The following is a 25,436-nucleotide window of genomic DNA, read 5'->3' on the forward strand; positions in this document are numbered from 1 at the left end:
GTTATTAGAAAAGTCAATATATTCGTCAATGATCTCTCAAAATAGGCGTGTTCCGTACTTGGTAAAGACTAACCGGCGACAATAAAATTATGGCGCCAAGCAGGACCGTAAATGTATCGGGTCGAGTACCATCTTTCACGTGAATCACGCCACCCCGTGACAGTTATGTGACTCTCTTGGCGGTATCAAGCTCTCGCCAAGAAAGCATAGGGGAGAGGACGACGCGATTGTTCCGGCTGGGAAAGCAAAGCCGTTATGTCTGTTGCAGAAAATGGGATCGTCTCCAACGCCGCTATCTAAATTATTATCCGCGATTCCTCTTTCTATCTTTCTATCTTTCAGGCTCGCACTCTATTCATCCCCCTACCACGTTTTTCTCCCTTTCTCTCTTCTTCTTCTTCTTCATCTCGAATCGCTCGCTTTTAATATGCGTCTCGTTACCACCGTGCGTTTTCGCACACTATTATAAACAGATGCTGCACCCAACGGCTAAAAAAAAAGGTGTATCGCGAATTCTGTTTGCTCGTTGCTCCTATTGTTTGTTTGATAATATTATCTTTGCATCTTTGCTCATTAAAATAAAAATATTTTGAAAAAAGATTATGCATATGTATATATATATATATATATATATGTTTGTTGAGTATACTATATTATACGTTGTATGCATGAATATAATAAATAAATATTTATTTAGAGAAAATAATAATTGTTTTAAACGAGTATATAAATTAATAACTTAAAACGTAGAGAGATGATCTGGTATGTTCCTCTTTAAAATCGTTGAGTCGTTCGAAGTACCATCCATCTCATTCCCTGACTGTCTCGAAGCGCCATTAATCAATAGGGAATTTAGCAATTAAAGCTCTAGTTTTATTAACGTCCCACTTCGAACCCAATTCTGTGCGGTTCTTCTCAACAAAGATAGTCATGACAAAAAAGAAAAAGGAGAGAAAGAGAGACAGACAGACAGACAGACAGACAGATAGAAAACGAATTACAATATTTCATTTAATTTTGATACAATAATTCCAATAAAATAATTTTTCATATAACACAAAAGTTAATTAATATGAACGATAGAAATTCTTATATTTAAAAAAAGCTCACGTAAACTTCGTTCTTCCAGATTTTGTTGATATATTTTTTTACATTTCCACTTTTCTTTCTGCTCTAGATTGTTTGTTCTAAAATTTTATTCTCACCTATACTCGATCTCATTCTATTCTTTAGTTAACAAGCAACCCTTCAATTTTCGTTCTCCCAATCAAAAGATTATATATAACAGTAGGTACCGTCTTTAGACGAGAAAATACCTCGATATATAAAAAACTCAGAAAAAAACGAATTATTGTTAGAGAAAGTGACCTACTTAAAGGTTTACAGAGGTAAAAGCCATGCGTTTCGTGGCAGCCTGAACCCATTTAACACTTTCGGTCGCGAGTACTAGATTTTCACGCTATACCTACCCGGCATTACTACCAATATGGCAATTTTTTAGCACTCTCGCGATCGGATGCTGTTACGTATAAAAGTACGCCAGAATATGACTGAAAATTTGAGATATTTGTTCGTGTTGAATGAGAAGTTCGTAGATGGACATTTTTTTGAAAATTTTCAAACGGTTACACTTTCGTATCCAGAAAAAAAGAGAAAGAGAGAAAATTTTGGTTTTCCATGACATACCTTTTTTAAAACCAATCAAAGTATACCTTAAATATTTTTCATATCATTAAAAATAAAGAAAAAAATATTTAGTTAACCTCCTTCAGTTGGGAACACTCTTTAAAACCTTTGATGAGAAAAGATAAAATAATCGAATTTTTTTTTCTAAAAAGTTTTTTAGGATTTTACATTTTCCTCTTCTCTTTCTTTATCTTTCCTTTTCTTGATAGACAATTAGTGGACGAGTTTTCGATGAGAGACGAGAAACGTTACACGTTTTCGGTACGTTTCAAGGTGGCGATAAAAAAAAATAAAAAAGAAAATAGAATATAGAAAAAGAAAAGGAAAAGTGACGATGAAAGCGTTCCCAGTGAGGTAGAAACTTTGGCATCGAGCCGAACGTACTTTAGAAGTGCGAACGAGAACACGCCGGACGATTCATAGAAAACAACGCTTTTCCCCATTCTTTTTTCCACTTCAATCGATACGAAATTTATATTGTAAAGAAATAGAAAGAAAGAGAAAGATTTCTCTGATGATACGTACATCTTCAGTTTCAAAATACTAACTTATCCAGTTTTCATTTTTAATTTCATTTAATTTCCTCAATAGAAATCTATTTCTGACACGTTTATCGAGTTTGTTCGAACATCTTATGAATTGTATGATACTGTGTGATTCATTCTGCTTAGTAAGATCTTTTGGTTTAGTTCCCCGCGTTTTTCAGATTCTTCGACAAAATTACGAAAAAGAAAAAAAAAGGAGGGAGTAAAGAATATCCGTTAGTAAAAGTGATTTATGTTTAGACCATTATGCGATATCGAAGATTTCATGACCGGAAAGTCGCTATTCGAAGTTCTCGATCTGTCAGAAGCACCAACGATTCAACTGTAACTGCCTAAAAACATCCATGCTTCCTATTGCTCTGGTTAAGAGTCTTTCTCCCTATTTCCCAACATCGATGACGATGGTATTGCCTATTCGATTGCCAATAACATTACTCCGCAGTAAAAGCAACGTAAACGTACTGTTAAAGGAAACCCCTTCTTAGCTTCCCCTTAAGCTTCTACTGTCTGCTCTTTCTATCTATTTGACTATCTATTTATTTATCCATCTGTCTAGTTGCGTTTCTAACATTTATTGTCCCTTCTCTCTTTCTTTCAATCAAAAACTTTTACCTTAATAAAATTACACAGTTTCATTGATTTTCTCATTCTTTCAAAACAAAAAATCAAATAGATAAATATACCTTTGTATATATACTTCACGTGTATAAAATATAGATAAAAATAAATCTTGAAAGTAACGTTACGATGCTGTCGATAACAAGTTTCCTATATGTTATTGATTCTTTTTTTTTATTGTAAAACAAGTGAAAAATAAGATAACGAGAAAAATTTTTTATTATGCTCGTCAAAATAGCTTTTGTTCTCTCGTTATTCTTTATATATTCTAGGACAACTAAAAGAAAAAGAGAGAATAAATGGTAGAAACGAGTAATCTCCTACAAGAGAAGATGACCGAAAGGGAAATGAAAATATGGAAATTTATTTGCACTCTCATACCGCGCACTGAAAGTGTACGCTAATGCGAGACACTTCAACGAGCATTTCTGTTGTTGGTTAAGCTTTTCCCTTTACCAACCACTACTCATCCTACCATCTCCAACCCAAAAGTTCGAGAGACAACGAACAACTCGTGTAACTGACGACTACTCGGAAAACTAATTAGTAAATAGTAATACAGTCAAATATTGAAAAATAATATAACCGAAATATTCGCTCGGTGTCTACCCGTATCGATTGGTCAGAATTCAAAAGAAAATCTATTTGATTTTGCGATAGCTGGAATAATCCAATAAAAATAAAAATAACGCAGAGGCCAAGCCAAAACAAAAACAAAAAATAAAAAAAAATAAAAAAATACAATAATATATGCTGAATTTAAAAGAACAACTAGGGAGAAAGAAACTATTCGAAGATATCAAAATCGCTATCTCGATCGGTTTTATTCCGGAGGAAGGAAAAAAAAAGGGTCTCGAGATCGAGAGAAGGAGAGAGAGAGAGAGAGAGAGAGAGAGACGCATGTGACTTGATATCGAATCACGAGCTCGAAATCGATTTTATTCGTTTGCCCTCGATATCGAACAGTTTTAATACAGTTCGTTTCGTTCAAGATCCTACGCGTGGGTATGTATGTATATATTATATATGTATATATATATATGCTGCACTATCGAACGAATCTCGAGGATAACCTCACTCCTCCTATGCACGACGATGCCGCCAATCACGTCGCGAGATCGGCCCTTTGTCTTATTCTAACGTGTATTCAAATGCAAATTCGTTCTGACCCAATTCCATCGACTGAGAATTGCATCTCTCATAGTGGCATACTATATTGTACGAGCAGATAGTCCCACGTAATATTTAGGCGTCCACACACGTGCTCATACGTGTGAACATATATGTATATATATTTACATTTACTCAAGTTTGATATATTGCTGCTTTGTTAACGAGCTAATACCTTTGCATATATGCGCTGTAGAGTTTCGTTCTTTGAAAGAAATCTACTGTGAAGTATAAACTTCCTTATATTTTCTGCATTGAATCGTATTCACAAAATCGCCACTGACGTATGAATTGCTGTCTCTCTATCTGTCAGCCTGTCTGTTTATCTCTCTATCTCTCTCTCTCTCTCTTTCTCTCTCTCTTTCTCTCTCTGCTATGGTTCTCTGCAAAATTTTCCATGAAACGACACGAAGAACGGTACGCGGTTAGAGTGCGGTTAGATCGTGGTTAAACCGCACAGCCTTGTCAATCAAAACGAGACGATGTAAACCGCAAAATGAATCGAATAAGCTGTAAATTTGATTGAAAGGGAGGAAAACGTCATGTATGAAATCTCGTGACTCGTCCTGGAAATCGTGACTCGCATTTATTCATCTATTTGCTAAACTTATTTTTTACAAATTAAAGAAAACAAACGTAGTGATGAATATATAATATATCTGACTCGACAAAAAAAAAATAAAAGACAAAAGAAAAAGAAAAAGACGACAACATCAAAATAAAAAGAAAAAGAATACTTATGGGTACATAGTATAAAAAGTTTTTTAATATAAATTTCACAAATGTATACACACGTGTGTGTGTATATATATATGCATACGCAGGGATTGAATAGACGTACAAAAGGTTAACGAACATAATCAACGAAGAATCCCGCGCATGCGCTCGATTCAAAAGCGTTATACTGAGCCATTAAAAACAAGCTTTATACAGCGAATCGGATTTATTCGATTCACTTGGCATGAGTAATAAATATTTTGAAAAAAAAAACTTGTACAAAGCTGAAAAAACCAATTACATTGTACAGACGACGACGACGACGACAACGGTGCTGCTATCAAAATTGATATAAAAACAGTGATAAGGGGGGTTAGAGGAAAAATGAGAGAGATAGAGATAGATAGATAAAGAAAAAGAGGATAGGCTGGGTAGCGTTGATGAACGTGAATTCTCTGCTCATCCCCATCTCTCTCATTCTCTCTCTCTCCTACCCCGTACCTCTCACGGCTTTGTCCCACTCTAACTCTCCTTGTATCCTTCGAACGAGAAGAGATACGCGTCCACCTGAGTGACGATCCATCCATCGTCGAGCGTGTTATACTCTGTTATCCTCGGTGTCGAATCTGTTTTGACAGGAAACACGAGCATGCTTCCGGATTCAAAGAGAAAGGGAGAAGAGAAAGAGACAACTAGAGAATGGGAGAGAGTGAAAAATAGACAGAGAGAGAGAGAGAAAGAAAGATAGAGAGATAGATAGATAGATAGATAGATAGATAGATAGATAGATAGATAGATAGATAGAAAGAGAGAGATAGAAAGAAAGAGAGATAAAGAGCAAGAGAAAGAGAGAGAGAGAGAGAGAGAATGGTTCAGTGCTGGAAGAAACGAGGGTATACGAGCGGATATTTCGAACCTCGCAAACCGACGTTTTCGATTCGATTCGGGCTGACAAATAATTGGCTATTCGCCAAATATCGACGCAGCTTATACATTCTCTTTCTCTCTTTCTCTTTCTCTCTTTCTCTTTCTCTCTCTCTCTCTCTCTCTCTCTCTCTCTTTCTATTCCCGAGATGATAGTTTGATTCGACGTTTTACAACGCGACGTTTATACGGGCCAAACGGAGAAAAATTTTCTGCTAACTTTAAGCTTAACCTACGTTCTTTTTTTCATTTTGTTCATCAAATTCACACTACGTGGAAAAGAGGGAAAGAGGAAGAGAGAAACAGAGAAAACAAAAACTATCCTTATTCTCATTTTGTTCGAACTTTTTTCCATCCTCTGTCTTTCGATCCATGATTTCTTCTTTTCAAGGTTTTCTAAGATGTCCTTCACGTATCTTTCTCTCTCTCTCTTTCTCTCTTGGAATTCTTCAACGAATTCCTTAACGCTTGTCACGAGTTAAACGAGGTAAATGTAATGCACAAAATGCTTGCTTTCGGCGTTAGTTTATGTATTCGCGTGACGATTTTTCCTAATAAACATACTAACGAGATTGATGTTGTTCACGAACTACCAAACGTTTTTTCTTCTTCTTACTTTACCACAATATCTTTTATGAATCGTCGAAATAGATAAACGTGAGTTTGTTAGTTGGTGACTCGAAAGATTCATTGTCAGATGGTGCTTTGTTGGTTGCATGTTGCAACGCTTCTTTTAACGAATAGAATTAGTAGTGCTCCAACCGAAGGAAGTATAAACTATAGTCGAAACTCTGAAACGAAGGTAAAACAAAAGAGGCAAGCGGTAGATAGGGTGGTAGAAAGAGAGCGGTAGATAGGTAGGTAGGGAGAGAGGAAGGGAGAAAGGGGAGATAGGTGCAGCGAGTAGGGGGTGGAAGAAAAGCAATCTAAACTTTTTCGGCATGGCCTGGCAAGAATTAAGGCAGAATATAAAGAAAAACGAGAATCGTTATTCAACTCTACGGCCAAACGTTTATTCATCGCGAGGGAATCGATGCGCCAAAGTCGTTAGCAATATACTGGTGCGTTTTACCGAAACCAAAGCGAGAAGAGAGAAAATAAAATAAAATATAGAACTTTCTCGATACTGAATGATACTTCTCTCTTTAAAAAAATTCAACGGGAAAGTTATCAAACAGGTTAACGAAATATGTCCTCATTTTATATTCTCAACGGAAATAATAATTATCTTATCAAGTAATAGGTTAATTAGTAACGATCGCCTGAAAAAATGATTATATTCTATTTTATATTATCATCGTCATTATTGTTCTATAATTTGTATATAATTATGATATTATTGTGTTATTATTATTGATAATATTATTTTTATTATTATCATCTTTATTCTTCAATTACTTTATAGAAAGTCTACTTACTCGATACTAATGTGGTAGTTGATATTAACAGAATTTATCAAACACTTGTACACTTTTAACGTTACCATATATTTTACATTTACAGAAAGTAAATTATATAATACGGGTTAACAAGGTAAATGTTTATGTTGAACTAAAGCTTTTACCTTTTCTCCGTTATAAGAAATATTTACAAATATCTACTTATGGTTCGTCTTACAAACGACGTGATCTAGACTGTTTATCCGTATACATATTTATCTAATTTAAAAATTATAAGATATATTTAAACATGTTTGATTTCGTAAATGGAACTTTATATTCTAAACTTTATTAAAATGTTATTTAACGTTTGTTTGATAAAATTGAATAGAGTAAAAAAAAAACGAGAAAAAAAAAGAAAGAGTAAGTTTCGAATAATAATAAAATCCGATATAAAATGCATGACAACGTTTGCCTCTCCTATATAAAAACAGTTATGAAAGATATTAAATGAAAATTCGATAAGAAATTTCCCGTAATATTAGATAGCAATCTCTAAACAATCATTATCACTAGGCAGCTAGGAGAGTTGAAGATATGGATTCCTGGGAGTTTCACGAAAGATCTCTGAATTCTCTAGAAGTTTACCAAGATCTTAAAGGGAAGGCAGATAGCACGAATAGAATAGGCGAGTTCGATCACGGCACGCGACGATTACTCCAAGTGTATATCGAAGATTTTGCGAGGAGAACGTGGCACGTAAGAGAAAGGCGAGCGAACTCATAAAACGTTGCTCGTAAAAACGAAGGCATTTTTGCTTCAAGAAAGCGTGCTCACGAATTTCGAAAAAGGTTACGCCGGAATTGAAGGGCAAATAATCGCAAGAAAAGAAGTAAAAAGAAAGAAAGAGAAAAAGAAACTAACAATCAAGTTTCCTAATCGAATCGTGGAACGACAATACCCTGTTGAAGATTGTTACGTCGTTCGCAGAACACATCGTAGGACGTTTGAAATCTCTCGTCTTATTCCTTTAGACATTTCTTGTTCATTTATAATAACTCGGAGAAATTTCTCCTTCTCTAGCTTCTTCCTTTCCTCCACCTCATTTTCTATACTTCTTATTCTCCTCTTCTTCTTTCTCTTTTTCTCAAGTTCAGGAGTTTCTGGCAGTTCTCCAGACTGCCGTCGATATGAGTGAACAGGAAGATCGTTAAAAATTGTAAGGAGATACTCATAGGAAACACACAAATTGGAATAGTTCCGTACTCTTCTATCCTTTAACCGCGCCTATTTCAACGGGATAACAAAGACAAGATAAGATCTGAACAACGAATGGAAAAGAAAAATGAAAGAGAAAGCGACAAACGAATGAACGAATGAACGAGTGAACGTCGTCTTATTCGCGGTTATTCTCTCGTGTAATAACAGGCAAACGTAGAAACGATTTCACAGGTAATCCATGAAAACCCACGGAATGGCAATTATCGCTGTTTGCGTTTTCTTGTCCTCATATTTCATCGTGATCCATAACTCAATACATGGTTCCGGATCATCGATCAAGAAATTACATTTAATCATTGTAATCTCGACCGTTCGGGGATTTAAAAACACATATTCTCATATATCGTTCAATACATATACTATGAACCCTTACATCAATGAAAGTTTTTATTCGTTTCTATTATTAACCTAGATCGATTATAACCAATTCTTTGGCGTTTGATCTTTTCACAATTCTTCACAATTGTTTTTTCATTTTTTACGCGGAAATATATTATATACATACAAATTATTTATAATATATTCTTACGAATAAACACATATACGTTCATTAATAACTCGAGTGTTAACTTCGTGATAGACTTCTTTTCTTTGTTCTTTTTTTTTATTACGAATAATATAACGTTGAATATAAGAACGACAACGTGAGGTTTATTAAACGAGCGCGCGAACTTGCAACCATCGAAACAAAAAGTTTGGCCGGGGATTGATAAAGATTCTCTTGTAGATTTATCACTGACGCGAGTTAGCCCCCGGGACGAACGAAGACGAATGCGTCCGGACAATAAATGACTGCTACTCCTCGGTAATAACGAGTGCACGCGCTGGAAAGAATTATCGCTTGATCCAGTCCATTGTCCTGCGCATAGAACCCCTCAACGATATTTTACGTTAGCGCGCTAATAAAAATCCAACGCGCTACGAACCCCGAACCATATCTCCCTTCCATCCTCCTCCTCCTCTTCACCGTTTTATCTATCCTCCTCTACCCATTCTACGTCGATACGATTGATTTTTATTTTGTAAACAATTGAACTCTCTCCCGAGCTATCTGTAAACGTCAAATTTCTCAAAATAGATTTCCTTTATTTCGAAACTCTTCAAAATACTAAAAGAAAAAGAGAAATAAAGAAAAGTATTGGTAAGGAAAAAAATATTAAAAATATCAAAAGAAGTATTAAAGGCTTCTTTTTCTCTTTTTTTCTTCTCTTCCTAACGATGAATCGAACAAGCCTTAATTTTGCGATAGGTAGAAGAATAGAAAAAAAGGAAAAAAGTATAGAAACTCGAGTTAATAGCTCCAACTCATCGATCGAGTATATTCCCAACGAAGCATTTTATACTCGAATATATATATATATGTATCGAAAAGAAATACATAAAAGTCCAGTGTGCTTATTCGTGTATTTTGAATCACTTCTCGCTCGAAAGCCCGAGAAGGATGACACCACAAAGTCGATTTTCAGAGCTCTTTTTTATTTCTCGCGTTGAAAATATCGTGGAAAAAGTTTATTAGACCAATAGATACGGATGATAAAAAATTTCCTGCCGATTTATCGAATTCAACGAGGAAAAATAGAAAAAGATAGAAAAAAGAATTAAAAAAAATACTCGTCTCCTTGATGTTATATAAAACGATCGAATGTACCCTCGCAATTGGCACGTCTAACTGACTTTACTTACTTACAGTGCTGTATTATGATCGTATCAAAACACACGCAAGAAAAAAAAGAAATACTCCAAGATCTTTCAAGATCAAACGTGAGATAACTAAATCGAACTCCTTTAACTTCAACTCTTGGTACTTCGATTTCGATAGAACTCGAAGAGAAAAGAGAGAGAGAGAGAGAGAGAGAGAGAGAGAAAGAGAGAGGTAAAGCAAACATAAGAGGAGCATTTGAAATCCTTCGAAAAATATTCTATGGTAAAAAGATAAACATAGTAAATCGACTATTCAAATCGAATAAGAGTTATCTTACACCGAAAATATATAATATTAGAAAGAATTTAAAATTCAAAGTGTTATAATATAACCTAAGCTTAGATTCAAAAGATTTCAAAAAAAGATTATCAAATTATTCAGTGGTAGAAACTTCTAATATAATAAATAAAAATTTTGCTCGTTAAATCTTTAGAATGTAAAAATGATTGAAAACGCAAGGAGTAAGGCTTTTACTCAACGTTAGTTAATTATCTCTCTCTTTCTTTCTCTATTTCTCTTTCTCTCTCTCTCTCTCTCTCTCTCTCTCTCTCTCTCTCTCTCTTTACCATTATCTCTCTTACATGAACACTCATAATCGTGATAATGAGATAGATTAGAATTTCATCAAAGAACATCACTTCGATGCGCTTCATTAAATGCTCTCCCTTTGTATTAGCGACGTCGGAGACGCGATTTAACACACGTACGTTTGTGTATCCCATATGTGTACACTTATACGGGTTTCTTGTTCATGTCCCTTGTCTTACTACATGGAATTAAATTTACGAGACGGAAATGCACCGCTAAAAACACATTTTCTAAGAGAATCCTTTCCCTTAGATATAGTCAAATCCATCACGATTAAAATGTATTACACAATGCGTTCTTCACTTTGTGATTTAAAAGGCTCATAAATAAGGAAATATACATGATGACGTTGGAAAACAAGTCCTTGAGCGAATCAACAAGACGAAGTAATGAGGTTTTTCAAACAGAGTCAATTTCCTTTTTATTACGCTCGCCTTCCTAGTGGTCTGAGACTTCTTTTTTTTTCTTTTTCTCCTTATATTTTTTCTTTTTTTTAATTCTTATTCTAACCAAAGTATAAAGTAGAGAAAAAATAGAGACGATGATAAGAAGTACGTCATAAGGAAAGACTGGGATGCATAAAGGAAAAAAAGATAACTAAATTAAAGTAGAGAATGTAGCGCTCGGAAGATACTTTCTTTAAAAAAAAAAAAAAAAAAAAGAGAACTCTTAATTTTCACATTTGACCGAAATTATCCTGGAGAATACGTTTATTTTTTTTATTCCTTCCTTCATATTGTTGATAAGCTCGTAAATGCGGTACCACGTAAAATTTATTATTCGTGTTTCTTTATTTATGGAAACCAGAACAATTTTCTCTATTTTCGTTTGATATTCGTTAATTACTTTATAAGAAATATCCTAAAACATATTTTAATTCTACTTCTTTTCATATCGTAAATGAAAACTTTGAAACAAATACGTATAAAGTAAGTTGAAAAGGTTTATTAGATTTAATCTAAATATTTTCATGTACTCAACTGTACGAAGATTAATCCATCCGTAAAATATTTTTATTACTATTTGTTATACTCAAAATAATATATTACTTCAGTTATTTTCGTTTATAATATAATTATAATTAAACTATAAGTATATATGCTCTAGATATATTAAAATAAATAATAGAAAATGTATCTTGTTTTCCCCAGTTTAATTGTGAGCTATAATTAATGCACGTATAGTTACAATATCTCCGCTACATTTTACAATATAAATAAATTTTTATATGGACAATATAAATAAAGTAATAAAACCTAATTACACACACATTATCTTCAAATGACTGGATGGAAAGCTAAACTAATCTAAGATATAAAATTTTATTATATAATATCTCCAGACAGATTGAAAAATCTTTGCACGAAATATGTTAAAATTGCTCCAACTGACTTGTGCCAATAATTATAACAGTGGACTAAATTAAAAAATGAAAAAAAAACTGATTATATAATGATTTATTTTATAATATTAATAATTGTGAAATATATTACTTTTCTAATATATAACGTTTTTATTATCTTATAATATTTTAATTATAATTTTTCTAATATATATTTGTGCTGTGTGTGTGTGTGTGTGTGTGATTTATTTGGTGTAATGTAAATAATTGTAATATAAAACCAATCGTAAAATAAAGTTTTAAAATTCATTTACCATGGCTATTGTCACAATTATCGGCACGTGTGTGTCCGGCAACATTAGGACAAGACGAAACATTAAGAAAACATTAAGACAAGTCGTAAGAAAAAAGAAAAGAAAAAAAATATAGTAATACAAAAAAGAAAGTTCATTTTCCTAGAACGTTCCCGACAAACTAGTCCAATTATTTTGCACGTTTCGTCGCGGACGAAATTACCATTGGGTACTTTAACCCTCCCCCTCCAAGGTTCTTTGCATCTTCCAACGGCGTTGAGTTCGTCGAGGTTTGCCGAGAATGCGAGTCAAGCGTTAATTTACTTTTTCCATCCTTTCTCCGGGAGTTACTACTTCGATCTCGCTTCTTTTTCGCCTTCGTCTTCGACCCTTTTTTCCTTACCGACGACCCCTTCTTGAAAATTTAATCGCGGAGAACTGTGACGTTGCCCTTAATACGATTCTTTACCACTCCTTCGGTTCTTTTTCAACCTTCCTTCAATGAAACTTTTTATCGATTCGCTTAAAGTTTCGTAAAATTTGCACCAATGCTTCTCTTTCACAAAAGTATTAGTGAAATAGAGAAGAAAAAATAGGACATATTAAAATAATACGTATAACGCTTTAATGTAATGGAGTATTATAATAATGGGAATGGAAAGAAGCTTTTCATAATTTATCTCGATTCATGACGAACGTTGTTGCACTACTATATGAGTAAACATATAGTATGCAATGAGATTTTGCAATGAAATTATGCAATTTAAAAAATAAAAATAACGGAAATCTAAAATTTATCGATTTAAGATTTGATTATAGATTTTATATTTAAATTGCAATTTTTAAAGTATTAAATATTCTTTAACTTTAAATAATTTCTTTAATATGAATTTGATGCTAATAACGTTTTGACGTTAAATAGCAGATCAAATTTGACAAGATACGATCAGAAGCATAGAGTCCTTTAATGTTACCTGTATTTTGCATTGATTTTGTTAATATAAGATATCTTATCGTCTCACGTCGAAATTATTCTAGAATTCTGTTCTTCCATTCTCTTTCTCTTTCTCTCTTTCTCTTTTCTCCTTTTAGGTTTAAAGGAAAGGTTTAAAGAGAGAACGATAAGAGGATATCCTCTCGATGTTACAGCATGGTAGATACGATTTTATCAAAATGGCCCGAGGACATACTGGGGGGCTTATTCCCAAGAGATTTTCGTAAAATGCATTGTCTATATATACTTCATACCCATCGTCGGGATGTTAAGATACTAACCGTTTTACGATTCTCTCTGTACCTTTGGGATATGGTACGCTTTTAAAGTTATTTGCGAGCGAATGATATATCGTTTAGTACTAGTTATTTCTTTCTCTCTAACTCTTTCTCTTTCTCTCTCTCACTCTCTTGCCTCTTTCTCCAACTGATAAATTGCAGTAGAATAGTTATAAAACACTGTATGCATTATTTTAACGAGTCTAATTTTTTGTACTCTACGAACGTACGTGAACATACGTACACACACATACAAAACGTGAAATCCGTTAATACAAGAAAAAACGAGCTATTACATGAAATAATTATACTGGTTTTGTTTAAATATGAGATTGATATTTGCTTCTAAATTTGTATACTTATCCTGTTATGTACTTGTACTGTTATAAATCTGGAGACAAAAAATGTGTGTTCTTTCATATGAAAATCTTCCAAAAAGAAATTATCTGTTCTCCAAACAAAGTATTCTATATTAATTTAAGGGATTAAACTAGGTTTTCAAAAATAGAAAATACTTAGAAGTAGAAAAATGACAAAATAAGATGTCTTCAAAATCTCTGAAAAGATAAATCAAATATCAATTTCATACTTTAAATACTCATCACTCGTAATAGTACAACTAATTAAAGTGTATAGTAAAATTTTGTTTATATGCATTTTTAAAAACGTCTAATCACTTCATGATTTAAATATATTGTACACTCTCTTACGGTTTTATATTACATATAGAATACATATGTACGCAGAATTCTGTTTTTATACGATAAATACGTTCTCGAAGAATACATGTATAAAAAAAAATCGTGTAAAAAGATATATTGCATCTATTGAAAAATACTCTTAAGACGAAGTGCTTGGTAAAGTAAAATTTTCTTCTTAAAATTTGGGTCGATCGTGTTATATTAAAATCGTGTAAGAACAGAATTGTGTGTATAGTAGTAATATATATATAAAGATAGAAAATTCGTTGTTATTATCATTGTAATTCATTCTAAATTGAACCATGTTTGTTTTCTCTCTCTCTTTGTCAGCAGAATCAAGTGCAAGCGTTGTTACGAACCAACAAGTTTGGTACTCCACAGCGATGACTTCGATTGCCTTGGCTACAGTGATACTGGCGATGACCGAAGCCTTGACGAGCGGACGACTTACGAGTGCTGTACTTGGTACAAGGTAGCTTGTCCACGACATTAACGAGAACATCATTGCCACTGTCTGACCCGAATACATCGTCCATGTAAAACCTAGTAGTCTAGGGCTTCCAGTTATGTATGTTACTATGTATTGAAGTAGATAGTCGAATAACGATGATTTTTATTGTAAACGAATGAAACAAAATAAGGTGACAAGAACGATTAACAAAGACACAAAAGAAAAAAATAATAACAACAAAAGAAAATTGAAACGAAAATAGCCTGACGAAACGACGATGAAATATATGATTGTAAGAAAAAAAAAAACAAACAAAGAAAAAAAATAAAAAAAAATAACAAGACGGTGGGACGCGTCACGTTTATTAAAAAAATAAAATAAAAAGGACAAAAAAAAATAACGACCCCATTGTAAAATCTACGACGACCTATTATAAGTACATAACGCAGTTACTTTTGAACATGTTATCTTTTTGATGTAAATTGTTAATTAAGTGGAGGCAATGCAAGGTGAACGACGAAAGATCGAATCTTTCGTTCGTTCTTTAAAAGTAAAAGAAGTAAAAATACATATAAATATGAAGAAAAAAGTGTGTCCTATTAGAAGAGGGAGAAATTATGTACGCGGGGGGAATACTAACCTAAGAGTTCTAGCAAGAGAGGAAAATGTTGGACAATCAGGAGCAATTTTCCTATTTCCTCTCTGTTATAAATCGAAAATTTGTCTAACTACTGCCACCATTCCCGCGAAATACAAGTTCTCTCTTCGGATTTTCTCTTCTTCGTTATAAGGATACGCGCCAATGTTAAGCGACAATGAATAAAAAGAAATGAAAATAATATAACATAAATATAAAAATAAAAATAAAGATAAAAGTAAAAATAAAACAGAGAATAAGGGTAGATTATAAAATTCAAGATAATCTTCGTAATGATCGGTATATTATTATAAACGTTAGCCCAGCTACGACGAGCGGCGACGACGTTTTGCTCGATATCCGCTCCTTTTAAGACGCCTAACAATGAATGCGAAGAAAGAAACGATAGGTACTGGTTTGTAATCTGTACAAATTGTAATAAATTACAGTACGAACAATACTGGTCTTGATGTACTTTTTTTTCTTTCTTTATTTCTTTCTTTCTTTCTTTCTTACTTGCTTGCATTCCGTTTTTAAATCCTTCCACTTGTTTCCTTCTTTTATCTTCGAAAGAAGAATGATAAAAAGAATACTACGCTTTAAACGATTACTGTAGCTGCTATCGATAAAATGTTCTTTCTTTAATAATCAAAAATTACAAACAATAAGTACAATACTCGTTTTAAACGTTTTCCATTTCAATAAGAATCGAAGTATTTTATAGAAATAAGAGATAATGCTTTAAAGCTTTTATCAAACCACAAAAAATGAGTTAAATTTTCTTTTTACATTTATAATACATAGTAAATCGTTTGTAAAATGATCAATTAGAAATAATATAGGCGTTTAAAAATTGGTATATTATAATATTTAATTAAATAATAATTAAAAAGTGTATATTATAATATATATTTCATGAAATATGTTTTTTAACAATCATTCACATTCACAAAGTCATATCTTTGAATGTTTACTTTAATAATACAAGTACTATACATTTGTATAATCTTTTTTATCTATTGTTACACTCATTTACACTATATAATACTACTATTTTGTTTATTTTACAATTGATTAATTAATATTGAAAGCTTAACGTGTCATCTTCTTTTTTTAATTAAGAATTTCCAATGTTTACACTAATCCAATTTCTGACATAATTTCATTATCATATCAATAAATATATTTATAATATCCATGAATAACAATATACATTTATAACGATGAATAATATATCCATTCTTCATAAATATTAAAAATAATCTACAAGTTGACGTAACAATTAACAAAATAATTAATGAATTTCATCGTAATACGTTTTATCTAAAGTGATTTCAGACGTTAAAATAAGTGAAAAGGTTATTAAATTATACGATTCAAGTTCAGTACCACTTGTATAACTACTTACGTTCACTAAAAAGAAACGAAACGTTTTTCGGTCTCTCTATTGCGGAATGAATAAAAAGGAAAAGTAGGCTATAAACGAAGATGACCGTGGTGATGATGACATTTGGTAGTAGGACTATTGCCTGAAATGGTGGTAGTGGTGATAGTAGTATTAGTGGTGGTGTTAGTACCGACCGGTGAATTGAATAAAGTGGCGGAAAGGAAAATGAGAACGTAACATTGGACCACCACCGTGGAATTGACGTTAATCAAGAACACGCAGACGACCGTAAAGGAGAACACGTAGCACTTCGGTCCATCTGGCTTCTCGACGAAATTAAAACCCCTTGTAACGCCGGGCACGGTAAGTTCAGGAGGCCCGTACACGTATCCGTCGTATAGTGCACGTGCCTCTGTCGAAACAGAAAAAAAACGAAAAATAGAGAGAGAGAGAGAGAGCAAAATAGAGAGATGAACTTTTTTTTTGTTTATAGGGAATCGTGTTTAATTTCAAAAATAAAAGACCCTCTATATTGGAATATCACAAAAAAAAAGTTCGATTTCGTGGTATCGTTTTCCTTACCAGATGAAATAATCGATCTGAAAACGAACAAAATATAACAGATAGAATAAAATTAAACATTTATTCATGTTGAATTGTTTTTCAACGGTGATATTCGTGATATCGACTTTTATGTTTTTTTTATCAGGGTTGATCTTTTTTTTATTCTCTCGAAATACTTTTATATAATCAAGGAACAAAATATTTTCGATACACGAGGGCAAGGTATCTTTTTTAATTGGTTAATCTTGACACGTTACTACACCGTTTCGTAAATGACAATGAAAATACAAAGCATGCATAAGAGACAAGCTAGTTCTATCTTAATTAACGAGATTTGGTTTTTTCCTGGGTAATTTGACTTGCTAAAAGGGAGAGGAAAAAAATAAAATTTAAAGAAAAATATCTCTTTCATCTTCGTTACTATCACACAAAACACACTCCGAATAAATCAGTAGTATAGAAGTATATACTTGGATATACAACCATAAATTATAATAATAATATTAATAATAATAATTATTATTATTATTATTATTATAATAATAATAATTTGTTAATGATAAAAGCTTAAAATAATTTCTTTATAAAACAAAACTAATAACATCGGTTATAAATAAAAACTTCTCTGGTTTTTCATTTTAAATTCAAAGTGCTATTATAGTCGACTTCATCATTAATGTACATACAAACATTTCTTCGTTCAAGCACAACCAGAGCTTAAACCATAAAACGTTACCAAATAACTGCACTAAACTGGAATGCTGCTCTCTATCTTTTCGTCTCTCTCTCTCTCTCTCTCTCTCTCTCTCTCTCTCTCTCTCTCTCGGGTGAAACCCACTATGACAAAGGAACGGTAGAATAATTAAACCTTAAGTAAGTAAAACAAAGAAATTCTTACGAGCGACGATTTGCGAGAGGAACGAAATTTAACCGGGTCATTCGGTCACTATTTAATGCTTATAATTTCTTCTTCTTTTTCTTCTTTATATTCTCATTTATCGCAAAGAGCAATTACCTTTTTTTCTATTTAGAACAAAATCATATTTCTATATAATTATAATATATAAAATTTGTTCGTTTTAAAACTTGACATCAGAAATTGATTTTAAGCAATATTGATTTTAGGAAAAAAAAAGAAGAAAAAAATACGTCAATTTAGATATCGAAGGGGAAAATTTAAAACCAATATTGATAAAATTTTAAATTACTAACCTACTCCCACCACCACGTGTCTCTACCTTCTTTAAAATTTTAAATAGCATCGTTTACCTAGTGATACATCATTTTAAAGATAATGCAAATCCTCTTTTAATCACGTTTTTAAAATTGAATTCAATCGATTCGTTTATTACATATCATTAATTACTAAAAGAAACTTCATATTATTTATTTTCTATATCTATTATCTATTCTTCTAGATCGAAATCTCTGTTAGAGAAAGAAAGAAAGAAAGTGTGTGTGAGAGCGAGAGAGAGACAGAAAGTTTATTAAACAAAGCTTTGTGCTCTTTCGATAATTGGCGAATTAATATCTCTCCCGGGATATAAAGGGAGAAATCCTCTCGAATCCCTCGAACTATGGACTTATCGTAAGGCTCGGTTTTGGATATAGTATCCGATAGGAAGTTTACTTCTCTTTCTAACGCCACCATCTTTCTCTCTCTCTCTCTCTCTCTCTCTCTCTCTCTCGACTAACCCTTTTATTCTTTCTACAACTAAAGCTATCAATTATTCTTACCCTGGCGATCCTGGTCGTGTTTCATCGTTGGCAAAGGGACAGGGACGATGTACGAAACCGCGAATCGCCTGCCTGCAGTGCTACTTTAATCCGACTAGACTCGTTGCAATGTGTCGGCTTAGGCGAGAGAATTGCCAAAGGTCCTACATACCTTCCTTCCTTCCTTCCTTCCTTCCTTCCGCTTTTCTCGTACAAACAAGCCCGAATAATTTCCTCGCTCGTTTCTCTCTCTTCTCCTCCCCCTCCCCCTTCCCCCCTTTCTCTCTTTCTCTCTCTCTCTCTCTCTTTCTGGTTCTCGTTCTCAATGTCTCGAGATGCAAATTTAATGAGTATTAAAGTCCCTACCCTGTATTACCATGTGTACACCGAATCTAAGGAGATAATCTAACGTATTCCCAAAGAATTAATTATAGTAATCCCAAAGCATCCCACTTTCAAATTGTTTCAAGATCTTTCGGGGAATTTTGACTTTGTATTATTTCAATTGTTTACGATATAGGGATTTTCAATAGGAATAGTTAAGTCAATTTTCATGAAGTACTTTTGTTAATTACATTTAAGGTTCGAATTGAAAAATAAAATGGGAAGGACAGTAGAGGCCTGATTTTTCATGATATCATTTGTCCGTTATTTTCCCTTGCGAAAAAACATCAAGCCGCGTAAAAAGACAATTAGTCTAATTAAGGTTTCTGTTTTATCGGTTCGCGGATTATTTCAAACAATATGGATTAAAAATGAAAAATACCGTTACGCAGTGACGACATTGCGTCAGAAAAGTTTTGAATAAATTAAAGAATCGCAAAACAATATTAACGGAACGCGTAATAATTTCTTAGTTAAGTGTAAACGAAGATAAATTGATTTATTAAACTTCAATCTTTTTTGTACAAACTAATATTTACTTGTTGCAGTTTAAACAAGTTAAGAATAAAATTTTATAATAAATAACTAAAAGAATTATTTATTTGTTCTTTTTCCCTTTATTCTTTTCTTCTCTCTCTCTCTCTCTCTCTCTCTCTCTCTCTTTCTCTATCTCGCTTGTCTATTTCATATTTTGAGAAAAAATCTTTCAACGTTTATAAATATTTAACAAAGAGTTTATAACTGTGCAAAACAATTGAAATGAATTTAACCATTTTCTTCTATGATTTTTATTCTCGTGATAAGATCGTTCTCTTAGCAAGAAAAAGCAGTCATCGATGTCCTTCGCTAGAAAGAAGTCCAATAAAAGAAGACCAAGTAGAAAGAAAAATACACCCTGAGATTTTTCCAGTTAATCGAAGTATATTATAGGAGCCTCAATTAAAACTAGATTAATCCGATTTATATAAATACAAAGCATACATAAAAATGTTTCAAAATGATCGAGAAAATTTTATTAACTTGATAATGTTTCACTGAAATTTATTATATTTTACGTATAGTATGATTTTTTGTTTAAAGTACGATAAAAGGAATGAGAGCGAGCAAGAGAGAGAGAGAGAGAGAGAGAGAGAGAGAGACAGACAGACAGACAGAGAGTAAAAGAATGACATTACATGTACACACATAAAATGATATAAAGAAAAGAGGAAGAACGAAATAACAATAGGGGAGGAAAAAAAGAGGTAAAATAAGAGAAAGAGAGAGAAAGAGAGAAAAAAACAAAGAAAGGAAGTCGAGAAACGAGAAGGTAGAGTAGAAGTTGTCGGAGCTACGAGCTGATATCTCGAGCGTTCTATAAACCGGTGAAAGTCATGACAAATATTTGTCTTCGCGCTTTTTCCTCTCTGTACCCCCCCCTCCCCCACCGTCCTTTTTGCGTCTCATCTGTAATATTTCGAGAAGCATAGATAGAAAAAGGGGATAAAGAGAGAGAGAAAGAAAGGAAAAGTAGGAATGGAGAATTTCATTGAACAGAACTCGTGGTAAATGAAATATGTAGTCACGTGAAACGAGCGATCCGTGTTACATATTAAAAACGCATAAATCGAACATTGTCCAATGGTCATTGAAGAGCCAACTAGATTTTCCGTTCTATAAAATTATTCAATAAATAATTTCTCTCCTTGGTTAAAATTATTTTTTTTCTGGACATATTGGCGTATGTAGAATAAATTCGAACGTTTAATTATTTAACACGAACATACGAGAGCACGTGCGTTGAAACGAACGTAAATTACAATTATTATGAAAAAAAAAGAAAGAAAAAATACTATTAGCAAAGAAATTTAAAAAATATAATATATTATATTTAGCTTGTTGTAAAAAGAATAAAAAAAAAACAAAATTGACGACGAAACAAAAAGAAAATAATCGTTTAGAGACACGAGCAAAGGATAATACTTAGGAAGATACGTTACTGGGATTCGTAATACGTGCAGGACACACGAGAAAATTTCGAATTCATTCGCGCGTATTGGAGAGCGATCGACAACGAGCCGGTTAAAATGCAAACGGCCTCGAGCCATACGATAAGCGATAAGCATTGCTCGCCCGGTAAAAAGGAAAGAGTTAAAACAAAAAAAGTGAATGAAAAAAATCGTTCGGGCAAAAAGATATCGTTAGCACCAGTTTTTTCGAACTTCCGCTGTGTACCCAGGACGTCTATTTTCGACTCGACCAAATTAATACCTTTTTAAGGTGAACACAAATGTTACGATATACTTATACATACATACATACATACATACATACGTACGTATATAGGTACGTACGTATGTAATCCAAAGTGGTAGAAAACACATCGTCATGGAGGTAAACAACGACACAGGGGAAGAGAGAGAGAGAAAGAGAAAAGGAAAAAAGGAAACAAAGCTTTAATCCAAATCGTTCTAATTAGTAAAACTTTTTAGGTCTTTCGACCGATTTGCCTAGCAGCGGGGATTCAAAATCCATTAATTAATTAGGATCGCGGGAAAGAGAAAGAGAATCGTAATCGTCCTTCCGAAAACTGCTCCGTGTAAATGCAATTCCGCATTACGAAAAGTGCGACAAATTCGATGGGCTGAACTGCACCGGTCGTTTGCACTTTTAATTAAACATCGTGACAGAATGGATGTAATTAATTGGTACCTGTTAGTACTAGCATCCTACGTTCATCTCTCATCGTCTAATATTGATTATCTTTCTTTTTCCTACACAGATTCTCTCTCTTTTTCTCTCGTTCTCTCTCTGTTTCTCTTTCCCACTTTCTATCATTCTCTCATAGATACATACACACTTTCATGAGAAAGTACGTTTCTACGGACTTAAATTTCAACTTCGGTTGGGAAAGAGCGAGTGGATTTGAAAAGGACGTCGAGTGGATATGCGTGGCGCCGTACGCGACGACGAGGAAAATCGTTCGACTTGTTCTTTCAACCCTTCCCAGTTCTCTCCCACCAATAAAGATGACGCATTTTTCTGCCCTCTTCCTCCTCTTCAACCCTTTTCATCCTTCCCTACGAATCGCGCCCTATTCTCTCGAAAGATACAAATATTTGCAGCTTTGCGCGTCTCTTTTTTTTCTAAGTCGAATCGATCGACTCTAGTGCACATTCGAAAGATAAAAAAAGTATATTCTATCTCTCTCTCTTTGTTTTGTTTTCTTTCTTTTTTCACAAGAATAAAAATCACGCAACAAAGAGTTCGTGCTTATACCGTAAAAAGAGGGAATGGGAGAGCGGTCGTGGAAGTAAACAAAAAAAAAGTAAAAAAAGAAAAAAAAAAGAAGAGATAAGCAAAGCACGCATGGAACCGAGAATGCGACGCACGTGGAATGAAAACTGGAATGATCGGTAGAATGCTAATATGTATATGAAGCTCGGAATAAAGTGTATCTTATCGAGAGGTCATTTTTACATGTTCGTTCTCATAGAAATTGTTCATATCGTCAGAGTAGAATAAGAAAAAAAAAATCAAGGAAAAGAAAATATATAGCGAATATGGGAGCAGAAACGAATTAATTTGCATTAGAAGTTTCCAACCGCGTAATATTCTTCGTCAACGTTATAAACTAACCCAATCCGTCACGATTAGTTAGTTGTTTCTAACTTGACATGTTCGTAACTTCGTAAAATGACAACGGCAAGCGACCGCTCTACTCGGCTTATACGTTCATGAATCACTCTAGCACTAATACCAATTGGGCCGGTTATTGCAATTCAACTTGAAATGACGCCCCATCATCGTCCTGGCAGACCTCGACGAACATTTATCGTTGATATATCAATCCTGGAAGTCTCTGAGAGAGAAAGAGAGAAAGAGAAAGAGAGAGAGTGAGGGAGAGAAGGAGAACGGATAGGAAAATCTCAACTGATTGTGAATTAAACCAATGCGATGGCTATGGCGTTGCGTGGTTTGCAAGCGCGAAATGATATTCGGTCTGTGCACCGATGAAATTATATGTCGGTGACGTTGCGTTTTAGGGCGGGACAAGCAACAAGAGCTCACACGACTCGTTCACTGACCGCCTAACACAAGCTATGCGGTGTTATTGTTGATCGATCCGTTTACGCCTAGCGTGAACGAACGCGCGCGCTCCTTCCGTTCAACGGAAAACCACCCCTGTCCGCGGAACGACGCTCGTTTGATAATCGACTCGACCACGAAACTTCCTCTCCTTTTTTTAACAAAACAAGTTAAATCATTTCAATTCGATCTTCTTGCGAAAATATTTTTTTATTGATGTATATATATATATATATATATATATATGTATTATTTTACTGAAGTTATAATTAACACGTTGACCGCCACGCTAGTTTTCAAGAAAATCTTCGTCAGGCCGACGCGCGCTGCTATACTACGCTACACAACAATAACGATACTGTATCAATAGTTATTTATTGTAATAAAATATTACATTTAGAAAGAAATTCTTATCCTATGGAAAGGATAATCTTTTTTGGATGATTATTGAGGGTTTTTTGTTTCTTATCTTTTCATAACAAAAGATAAGTAAGTACGTTTAGAACGAAATGTTTTACTACATGCATTTAGTTGAAAATCCTATTTCAAGAACGAAATATCTAAGAAATCGTGTGTGATTGAAAAATCAAATTTTTCTAGCTTCTTCTGGGCATTGCAGTTGTAAATGCTTCAATCATTTACAAAATTGTAACAAAAGAAAAATCATAAATATCAGAAATTTTAGAGAAATATTAGCTTTGAAATTATTAGAGCTCTGATAGATAATATAAATAAATTTTCAGATTATTGTAGACATAATATTGCCATCTAAAAAAAATGCTCTTGGACAAAAAATTAGAAGGGTTTGCAAATTACGTTATTCAAATATAAGACTTCATAGGATCGATCAAAAGTACGAATAAATATAAAAATAACAACAACGTTTTGCCCGGATTGCCTTGATCAACCTCAACTTTCTACAGACTGTTTCAAAGAATTTGATTGTAAACAATTTTTAGTAACAATTCAAATTTCTTTAGAAGCTTTTATAGCAATTCAGTAGTCTCATATTTGTGAAATATCTTTCGAAATATTTACTCATATACCTTGTGAGCACTAAAAAAAAGCGTCAGTCGAATACGGTCGGTTTAGTCTGTTCAGAATATTTACGTGTTAAATCGATTATCGTGACTTTGATCGGTAAATGTAAGAAATTTATTTTCATTTTAAATGAAATTCTACTGATATAGAACGTAGTAAAGTAAGTATAATTTAATAATAAATATTTTATAATGTTTTCGTAATTAAAATTAATTGAAAAACGAGTAATTTGTTTCTTTTCTTTTTTTTTTTTTAATTTATCAAAAGAGAAGTTTTAACTTCGTAACGAGTTAACTCGTGTTCAACGAGTTAACAGATCAGTAGCGAATAAGTTATGAGGTACACAAGAAATACTTATTTAACGAAATATTATAAAACAAGAGTATGAAATAAATAATAGAATTAAAATAATATATTATATTTAGTTTAATAAAATCATATATAACGATGTACGACACTGAATTTTCGTGAAATGTTTATTCTATGTAGTTATTTTTTTCACGCGGATAAAAATCGCGGTCTGCCAGTACGAAAAACAAAAATAATATACAGTGAAGCCAGTAGAAGTTCAAAAATATTTGTTTCAGATAGGTTTGTAAAATTCTATGACTATCAAAATAAATTTGATCAATTGTCGTTGTCAGTATCGTATTTCGGAACAATTGACGTTTTTTCTTTTTAATTGGCTTCAAATCAGAACATTGCTAGAAAAGCACAAGAAATTTCTTCTTTATCACAATATACTGCATAACTATATTACTGAATAACATTGGATTGGGGATAAAGTTTCTTCATATTTTAATATAAAAGCCAAACAAATTGTCCTCATATTTTGTATCCAGTTTTCTCCAAAATAAGACTACTACAGAAAACATAAGGTGATTATTTAAGGATTTGGGAAGTAGAACTTTGACATTATAGTATATATATTTGATTATGATAGTGTAGGAAAACTTGGAAGATAAAGGGT

At 33.1% G+C, this 25,436-nt stretch overlaps 1 protein-coding gene across 5 annotated transcripts in view; it reads left to right on the top strand.

The window, feature by feature from the left end:
* LOC107074177 (uncharacterized) overlaps positions 1–25,436 on the top strand; it is a 180,633-nt gene that overhangs the window by 108,634 nt on the left and 46,563 nt on the right. For 2 of the 5 annotated variants that reach the window (XM_015335355.2, XM_015335356.2), the window contains one exon: positions 14,549–15,766. The exons of 2 other annotated variants lie outside the window; for them this stretch is intronic. In XM_015335355.2, coding sequence (XP_015190841.1) covers positions 14,549–14,694 — 146 coding nt within the window. In that variant the 3' untranslated portion in view covers positions 14,695–15,766. Of the gene's footprint in view, positions 1–14,548; positions 15,767–25,436 lie in introns of those variants that run through there. One more of the 5 variants, XM_015335358.2, reaches the window with a different exon arrangement.

Source organism: Polistes dominula, unplaced genomic scaffold, assembly GCF_049000335.1.
Source record: "Polistes dominula isolate Pdom_NZ unplaced genomic scaffold, Pdom_raw_medaka contig_20, whole genome shotgun sequence".
In the NCBI taxonomy this organism is placed as follows: Eukaryota; Metazoa; Arthropoda; class Insecta; order Hymenoptera; family Vespidae; genus Polistes; species Polistes dominula.